Source organism: Mandrillus leucophaeus, unplaced genomic scaffold, assembly GCF_000951045.1.
Source record: "Mandrillus leucophaeus isolate KB7577 unplaced genomic scaffold, Mleu.le_1.0 Scaffold505, whole genome shotgun sequence".
Lineage (NCBI taxonomy): Eukaryota > Metazoa > Chordata > Mammalia > Primates > Cercopithecidae > Mandrillus > Mandrillus leucophaeus.
In genome coordinates, this window is record NW_012105421.1 from 1,022,932 (window position 1) to 1,033,011 (window position 10,080).

General features: G+C 34.2%; 1 protein-coding gene across 3 annotated transcripts in view; it reads right to left on the reverse strand.

The window, feature by feature from the left end:
* KLHL28 (kelch-like family member 28) overlaps nt 1-10,080 on the reverse strand; it is a 39,514-nt gene continuing 29,434 nt past the window's right edge. The window contains exons 4-5 of one of the 3 annotated variants that reach the window (XM_011996234.1): nt 7,045-7,253; nt 1-4,884 (exon numbers count right to left, since the gene is read on the reverse strand). In XM_011996234.1, coding sequence (XP_011851624.1) covers nt 4,721-4,884; nt 7,045-7,253 — 373 coding nt within the window. In that variant the 3' untranslated portion in view covers nt 1-4,720. The remainder of the gene's footprint in view (nt 4,885-7,044; nt 7,254-10,080) is intronic. The other 2 variants (XM_011996233.1, XM_011996235.1) reach the window with 2 other exon arrangements.

Genomic DNA, 10,080 nt, shown 5'->3' on the forward strand with positions numbered 1-10,080 from the left:
CAAAGTAGATTTTTCATTTTTATTTTAAACATTTTACATTAAATGAAATTTAAACATAATAATTACAGAACATTACCACAATAATATACACAATAACCTTTAAAATAAAAAAAGAATACAATTTTCAACTAGTTAAATGACACTTTAGTATGTAAACATAAATAAAATAAAACCCTGATGCTAAAAAGGTACATGTTCAGAGGTAAAATACATATACAAAAACATTTAAACTACCACAACTAGATCACATTCTTTGCAAGAGAGTACAAATATTAGTACTCTACAGCTACAAAATTTCAGAATCCTGTTAAAATCAAAACCGTTGCTGGTTTATAATACACAGCACAATTCATAAGGCAAAAATATAGGCATTATCATCCAGTTCTTTAATTTCACTTGTATTTTAAGGCAAACTTGGAACTTTTTGCTTAGTATTTAAAAATAAATGGGACTTACACATGATAACTTGACAAAATTAACAATAAATTATCTCTAGTTAAAGATGTATAATATAAAAGACATATGGATAACAATTTTTCTCTCTGCAGAGATGTAAACTGGATTTTTATTTGACTCCATATTCACACCAGTAGGAAAATTTGTAAACCTATTGTATTAAAAATGTATTGTATTCCTCACTCTTTTCAAATGTGTATTAACACCAAATCAATGTACTGTAAGTGAAAATCCAGTGCATATCCAGCCATAGAATAACTGTTATCTAATTAAATCATGTCTAATTAAAGTGCTGTTTACAAAGGGAAAAAAGGTTAAGAAGTAGAACTGGATGTTAACTTGACATGTGACATCTTATAATTCCTTAACTTTTAGACTACAGAGGTTATGAGGTTATCACAAGTTTACTGAACTTGAAGCAGTAAGTGTTTATTGTAGAATCTGATTTTCCTGAAAATGAGCACTTAGGTGACAATACTAGGAATCCAACACCAAAACTGAAAATAAACACGACATGTACATATATTTCTCTCAATGTCAGCCAGAGCCTTGATACTACAGGAAATATATATATTTAAAATTTCTATAGTTTTCTTACTAGAAAATACATTACCCAATTCTAGGAGATTTGGAGTTCTATAAATATTAGGTTTTTAAATATTTCTTTTTCATGCCAATAAAACCTAATTGGACACTAAGGAATTGCTTATGCGTAAACTAGGTCTCTAATCACTTCTTATGATGTCAGAGATAAGGAATTAGATTCATCCTTCACCAAAATAGTTATTAGGGTCTCTCCCACTATATTTCACTCTCTCTGAGTGAAAAAGAGTCTATCTTATCTCTCTAGCTCCCACAGCATCTAACAGAATATCTCATACATATAGTAAACCCTCCATATGTGTCAGATTATCAAACTAAAATTTCAAAACCTAATGCCATTTTCCTGTCACTTGATACCACTTCCTATAATTTAATATTCACTCATATTTAAAACAATAACAGCAATAACATAGAATTTATAAATATCCTTGGAGCTACATTAAAAGTCATTTACATTCTATTACAACATCCATGATTATTGAATAGCCAAAGGTGCCTAACAGATTAAGTCATTATAATTATAGAAGGCAAGTATCTTGCAACTGATTACATTAATTTCTATTTCCCAGTGCTGCTCTTTTCCAAAATATTTCTGGGAAATCTTAAATAGCTTTTCTCTTCGTGCCTGAATATGTATAATTATTTCTAATACTTTTAATCATGAGGATTTATAACCAAACATTTTGATCCTTTTTAACATTAGAAACATGTGGCTTTAAATTCACAATTTGTCAGCAGAGTGTTCACAATGAAACTTCTCACAAATTTGTAAAAGAAGGCGCTAATGTAAACATATTAGTTGTCAGGTCAGATTAGTAGCTCTGGTTGCTACAAATAGTACAGTAGGTTAAGCAATTCTAAAATAAATATACTTATAAATTTTGAACATTTTTCCTCTTCCCTTCACAGATTTTCATAATTTGTTCACTGGTGTATGGCTCCTACTACTGCCCAAGATATTTCACATTTAGTCTTCATCAAGATGAAATTTAGATTTTTCAAAAACAATGACCAGTATATGTTTTTGATCTAATTTACCAAATGATTATACACTAATTTGATAGTGGAGATGATACATGAGTAAAACGTTAAAATACAAGGTATAGAATAGATGTGTTTATAATTAAAATCATTTTCTTTCTTTTTTTTGTATTTTTTGAGGCGGAGTTTCACTCTTGTTGCCCAGGCTGGAGTGCAATGGTGCAAGCTTGGCTCACTACAACCCCTGCCTCCCGAGTTCAAGTGATTCTCCTGCCTCAGCCTCCCAAGTAGCTGGGATTACAGGCACCTGCCACAATGCCCAGCTAATTTTTTTTTATTTTTAATAGAGACAGGGTTTCACCATGTTGGCCAGGTTGGTCTCGAACTCCTGACCTCAGGTGATACACCCGCCTCGGCTTCTCCAAGTGCTGGGATTACAGGCATGAGCCACCGCGCCCGTCCTAAAATCATTTTCCATAGTCTTTCAAATTCCCTTATCTTTTGGGAATAGGGGATTAAAAATAGTATAAGAGGATATATTCAATAATTTAATTGCTATAAACAAAATTGAATTGGGAATTTAAAACTAAATATGTGATGAATCTATTTTAAATTGCTGTTCTTTAAAGTCTGGGCCAACTACAATAGTGCACCTATTTCTATGCAATAGATTTATTCAAATCAATGAAAAAGTTATTGCTATATATTATTATGTTATTCAGACAAGCAAAGTAGAAAATACTCAGACTATCAATCATATTAGTTGCTCCTGTTGAGTTCTAAATTAGAAGAGACTAAAAATCACTTGCAAGGTTTTATAATCTGTGCAAATATTCATAAAGCATGATACTACGTTTATGATTAAAAATGATTTTACATAGTTTTGTAGTATATATTCAAATCTACAACTGGCAGTTTATGGAAGAACAAAGAACTGTAAATTGCCTGGCTATAGTATTCAAGAAATAAACATATATACTAACAAATGAACCTATGTCTTATCATTACAAATGGCTTCTTAACAATAGTCTAGAACATTATGGCACTTAAGAATATAATATCAATTTTTTTCTTAGGAAAAATTATACACTGGTCTTGCGGAGACTTTATAAGGAGATCGCAGACAGGTTTAAAAAAAAAATCAAGGAAAAGAAAATCAAATGACTACAGTTCCAAAATGCAAGTACCAACATCATAATAAAATGCAAGTGAATGTGTTTAAGACTAACAGACATTTACTAAAACATGCTAAAATCAAATAAGTTAACCACTTCCTTTAAATAAGCTGTCACTGGCTACAGCAAACAATTTCACTTTAAAAGATCATTTCTTTAATCAAAGTAGAACTCAACTTAGAACCATTACTCAAGTAAACATTGAGTTCCAGTTTTCCTCAATAACATTAAAATATTCAGTTACCTAAGAAATGTACAAAGTAATGCATAACTGCCTAGTGCTTTATATTTAATGCATATATTTCTGTTTTTAAGAAGGACATGTAATATCTAGCACAAGAAGAAAGAAGATCAAAAGTGTAACTTTCTTTAAATCACTATTCAGGAACCATGAAAAGCATAACAAAGGCCATTTTGATGATTTTTGGATGTTAACATTAGTGTAATCACTAACATTTTTAATAAGCACAAATGAATCAAACCATTAAAAATGCAAAAGACTATCAAAACATGTCATGCATATCTCATACTGAACATCCAAAAGGACATCAGTTACAGCCTTGTTACAAATCTTACAGTTAGCACCATTTTTATATCTGAACACTTTGAAAAAGCAAAGATCTTAAAAAACTAAAATTATTATAAGGATATATGAAAAAAATTAATATGCACTAAGAATGGTACTAAACACTGCTCAAATATTTACATCAGCACTGGAAGGCCTGCTGTACTACTGAAGAAAAACTGAAACAACTGATGTACTTAAACTCCTATCCATGCTAACCATAGCATAGATAGGTAATTAAATTCATCCAACGTTAACCTGTCCATCTACAAAAGGCATTAAACAGTAAATATCTGACTTCCTAAAATAGGGCCCCAAATATCATGATAGTAAAAGCAATTGTCTTAAAAATTTATTACATCCCTAGCCCTAAAACCATTTAGCAGGAAGAGTATTCAGATGACTACTTATGGCATGTTATTTACAACCCTTAAAAGTACCAAAATAAAAAGCAGCCCTTTATTTGTTTTAAAACAAATGAAAAATGTGAAGCATTTACATCCAAGAAGCAGTATCAGCACTCCGTCCATTCATTCAATACACTCCAGCACCTAAAGCATCGCTCATCCTAGTAAATCATGGTATCAGGGAAGGAAAGCTAGAAATTTAAAAAAAAAAAAAAAGCAGCAACGTTTTCTCTACACGTACACTTATGAACATAAAACTAGTATATCTCAGTCTTCGGGGAAAAAGTGCACAATTCAATTGACAAGGTCTTTACTTTTTTTTTTTCTCTTTTTTCTTTTTGATTATTGATTTACTGTGTAATCAAGAGCAACCAAAACTACTTGTCAATTAAAAGTACCCAACAAAACTTTGAGTCTTCATGCCACTTCAAGTTAAAAAGAAAGCAATGCAGCTTGTGGGTTTCAGAAAACTGGGCCATCTGTTCATGCAGTACAAGTTTCACCACCATACTATTTCCGAGAGTTCACATTTGTCAAAGTGCTGTTAACCCAAAATTGCAGCGACAGTATATCATGCCAGCTGAATCCAGCCACGTATCTGAGATAGGATCATATTTCTGCACTGTATTCAGATAGGAAGACCCTGAGTGACCACCGACAACATAAAGGTAGTTATCGATTACAGCAGCACCAACTCCTAGGAAAGGGTAGCAAAAAAAAGAAACATGTTAACCATGAAGTATACTTTTTCTCACTAAAAATAAATTTGTATTTTAATGTTTTACTAAAAGACATTTTAACAATCTATTATTAATTATATTATACAAGCAATATACACTAGTCATCCCCTTATCTGAGTTTTTGCTTTCCATGCTTTCAGTTACCTGCAGTCAACCATGACTAGAAAATAGGGAGTACTGTACAGTAAGATATTTTGAGGAAAACCACATCCACGTAACTTTTATTACAATCTATTGTAACAATTGTTCTATTATTGTTGTCACTAATCTCTCACTCTGACTAAGTTACAAACTAAACCTTATCATAGATATATATGTATAGGAAAAAACATTACACATATAGGGTTTGGTACTATCTGAAGTTTCAGTCCACCAGGGTTCTTGGAACATATCTCCTGTGGGTATGGGATACCTACTGGAATAATATGCGCTTGATGGAAAAATAAAATCCTTAAAACAAAATAAGAGTTATTGAGGTGGGAGGATGGCTGGAGGCCAAAAGTTTGAAGCAGCAGTGAGCTATGACTATACCACTGCATCCCTGCCTGGCTGGACAGAGTAGGGCCCTGTCTAAAAACTAAACTAAAATAAATAAAAGCAAGAATTGAAGTCTTCCTTTACCTCTCCTCTCTAATCCTACTCTTCCTTCCCCTTCAGTAAAACGGAGTATATATCTTTCTATAGGCTTTTTTCTAAAATTTCATTTCATTCTAGAAAAATCATTTTATGAGGCTTTCAAATACACTGAAATATTTAAAATATGTTAAATATTTTAAATTTAAATATTTTAAATATATTAAATGACATAATTTATGCTTCAAAAAATTCTACTTTAGATATTATCGTACATAGTTCTAAAAAGAAACAGTTTGCCCCAATTTTTTAAGTTCTCATTGTTTCTGTGGCTTTCCCTCTCAAGGATACGAAAGAAACAAATTATAGTAAACACTAAAATAGTTCATTTCAACTTGTCCTTTCAGTTTCTCTTGCATGTTTGTTTCAAGAGGTTCTTCAATCATAAATATAGGTTGAACATCCAATACCCAAATATATTAAATCCAAAGTGCTCCAACATCTGAAACTTTTTTTTTTTTGAGACAGAGTCTCACTCTGTCTCCCAAGCTAGGGTGCAGTGGCGCGATCTCAGTTCAAGTGATTCTCATGCCTCAGCCTCCCAAGTAGCTGACACTATAGGCATGTGCCACCATGCCAGGTTAATTTTGTATTTTTAGTAGAGACGGGGTTTCACCATGTTGCCCAGGCTGGTCTTGAACTCCTGACCTTAAGCGATCCTCCCACCTTGGCCTCCCAAAGTGCTGGGATTACAGGCGTAAGCCACACTGTGCCTGGCCCAACATCTGAAACTTTTTGAGCACCATATGATACTCAAAGAAAGTGTTCACTTAAGCATTTCACACTTTAGGGTTTTTGAACTTGGCATGCTCAACCTGGTAAGCATAGTGCAAATATTCCAAAATCCCCAATCCAAAACCTGAAACACTTCTGGTCCTAAGCATTTTGGATAGGAAATATTCAACCTGTATGAGGAGTGCTCCCTAAAGCATTTCCATCAGTATCTAAAAACCTTTCCCTTAAAATGATGTGATGAGTTTGAATTCAAAGAAAACAATTTCTCCCAAACCACAAGAGTGGATTTGTTTTTTTTCTATGAACTCTGAAATCCAACCTTTTTGATCAACTATACCCCTTGGGGAAGAAAGAACATTTGAAAGTGAACATACAGATTACTGATATACAATAGAAAACAAAACAGAACAATCCGAGGATTGTATATATGTAACATATGAAAAGAGGACATTTGTTACATGGACAAAAAGAGCTTCTATAAATATACACTCCAGTATAAGCATTTCACAAAATGTATTCAGCAAGTTTGAGAAACAATAATGTGCACACTGGCATATAAAAGTCATAAGAAATCTATATACTTTTGTCTAGCTAATTGTCTTTCAAGTTTACCACATACAAGTTTTTTTTTGTTTGTTTTTCTGGACTAGTAATATTCCTACTGCTATATTCCAAGGAGCTATTATTACAATCACATCATTATAGAAAACATTGCCTTATATGTTTGGAAATTAATAAATTTTTCTTACCTGTTCTAGGTTCTTTCATTGGTCTACACACAGTCCACTGATTTTGATGAGGATCGTATCTTTCAATGCTGGACAAATGTGAGACTCCATTATGTCCACCCACCACAAAAATAAAGCCTAGCATGACACCCACGCCAAAGTGAATCCTTTTATCTGCCATGGATGCAACCATCTCCCAGGAGTCCTTACTTGGATCATAACGCTCCACACTGCAAATATTTAAAAAAACATTTAATTTACAGATCTTTTGTGTCATTCTTCCTGTCAAAGCAAAACTAAAACCCACTACAGCTTTAAAAGTTCACGTAATAGAGAGATATTAAATAAGACTAGTCTGCCACAAATGCTTAGGTTTTGCTGATAAGATTGTAAGGATAAAAGCTTACCTTGTAAACAGGGTGCAATTCCATATGCTATTCCATTATATTGTGCAAGCAGCAAAGTATATTAAGAGCATAGAACTTGGAGTCAGAAAACCTGGGTTCAAGTACTAATTCTGTACACCTGGGGCTGAATGAACCTTAGCCCTACTGCTGTGGATTTGTGTAATCCTGAATAAGTCATTTCCTCTAACCTGCAAAAATGAGGATAGTGCAACCTCAAGGGATTCATGTAAGAATAAAGTCAAATGAGTATGCACGTGACTTTGAAAACCACTAATTGAATACAGAATTTTTTTTTTTTTTTTTTTGAGACGGAGTCTCGCTCTGTCACCCAGGCTGGAGTGAGGTGGCGCGATCTCGGCTCACTGCAAGCTCCGCCTCCCGGGTACACGCCATTCTCCCGGCTCAGCCTCCCGAGTAGCTGGGACTACAGGCGCCCGCCACCACACCTGGCTAATTTTTTTGTATTTTTAGTAGAGACGGGGTTTCACCATGTTAGCCAGGATGGTCTGGATCTCCTGACCTCGTGATCCAGCCATCTCGGCCTCCCAAAGTGCTGGGACTACAAGCGTGAGCCACCACGCCCGGCCAGATTTTTTTTTTGTTCCTAAACTTTATTTATTTATTTTAGAGACAGGTCTTGCTCTGTCACCCAGGATAGAGTGCAGTGGCACAATCATAGCTCACTGCAGTCTCAAAATTCCGGGACTAAAGTGATCTTTCTGTCTCAGTCTCCTGAGTAGCTAGGAGTAAAGGTACATGCCCCCATGCCTGGCTTGAATACAGAGGTTTTTAGGATCTTCTATACAGTTAAGGGAAAGAGAAGAGGAAGAGGAAGAGAAGGTGGCGGGGGGGAACTTTTTTTTTCCCCCCTCGCAGAATTCATGTGGCTTACTGCAAAGCAGTCACTGTAGATTGCATACCACAAATTGGCTAATCATATAATCTCAGGGTGATTTAGGAGTACTCAGGAATTTGAGTCAAGGCTGTGTTCCAGAGAACCTGTGGCATTTCCAAGCTGCATTATGGAATCCAAATTAAATTAGAATTTTCAAAAAGGCTTCCCTAGAAAATTCTAGCAGCTGTTTAAGACTATGGTTTCCTCTGAAGGGGCACAAAGGCACAGAGGTAAGATTGTTGGGCTTGTTCTGGCCCTAACCTAATTTCCTGAAAAAACCATAAGCATTTAACAGGCTGTGACACTGTTCTGGAGTTCATAATAGAGACTGGGTAACAATGTTTCTGAAAGAACTCCGGGATAGAATCCATTAGACCAAAATCATTGAAGAAGAGTTGATGAACTGCAGCAAGACTTTCAAGATAATCAAATTTAAAATACTTAACCTTTTATCTTACAAATTTTGGCCAGAAATTTTTCAAAGAATAGAAATGCATGTCTATGTCCCAAATACTTTTCCTTCAACTAAGGGCAAAAAATAAATAAATAAATAAATAAAAGGAGGAATACTTTGGCTTCAATAGAAGTAAAAATTTACAGATGAAATGCTGTTGTGCCATCACTTTCTCAGTCAACAAACCTTGGCATTTGTAGAGGATGGGTTCCAGGATCCACCCCATCCCAAGGATACCAAAATCTGCAGGTACTCAAGTTCCTTATATAAAACAGTATAATATTTGCATATAAGCTACACATATCCTCTTGTATACTTTAAATCATCTCTAGATTACTTATGATACTATGCAAATAGCTGTTATACTATATTATTTTGTTTTTTATTATTGTAAATTTTTTCAAATATTTTTGATCCACAGTTGGTTGAATCTGTGGATGTAGAACTCATGGATATGGAGGGCTGACTGTATGCCCTCTCATTAAAATACTCACAATCAAAATAACACAAACCACTCTAATTACTATTAAAGATACAATCTTTTCTTTTCTTCTTCTTCTTCTTCTTTTTTTTTTTTTTTGAGACAGGGTCTCACTCTGTTGCCCAGGCTGGAGTGTAGTAGTGTATTCAAGGCTCACTGCAGCCTCAACCTCCTGGGCTCAAGCAATCCTCCCATGTCAGACTCCCAAAGTATTGGGATTACAGGCATGAACTGCCACACCTGACCAAAGATAAAACCTTTGGAACATCAATTTTCAATAAAGGTTCAGAATTATTATTAATTTCTCATATAACTAATTACTTCATACTTTTATTTTCTCATATATATTTCTCTTTTATTCAGATAATACTACAGAATATAGATATCACAAATTCAAACTCCGGCACAAGTCAAATACCTGATGATACATATATGATTACAGAAAAAAATTCAGAAAGGAATATTTAAATAAGGTTTTAAGTTTATGATGCATTATAATATTGTATAGACATACAGGAATTAAATTTCTACTTCTTTATTCTATTAAGCAATACAATAAGAGACAATTTACATACTGTGCACATAGATGTACACACTACACAAAATCTAAAGTTGTCTAACTTCATCTTATTTTTAGGTTTCTGAGTTTTAAAATCTAGTCCATTTATTTATTTATTTATTTATTTATTTATTTATTTATTTTTTGAGACGGAGTCTCGCTCTGCCGCCCAGGCGGGAGTGCAGTGGCCGGATCTCAGCTCACTGCAAGCTCCGCCTCCCGGGTTCACACCATTCTCCTGCCTCAGCCTCCCGAGTAGTT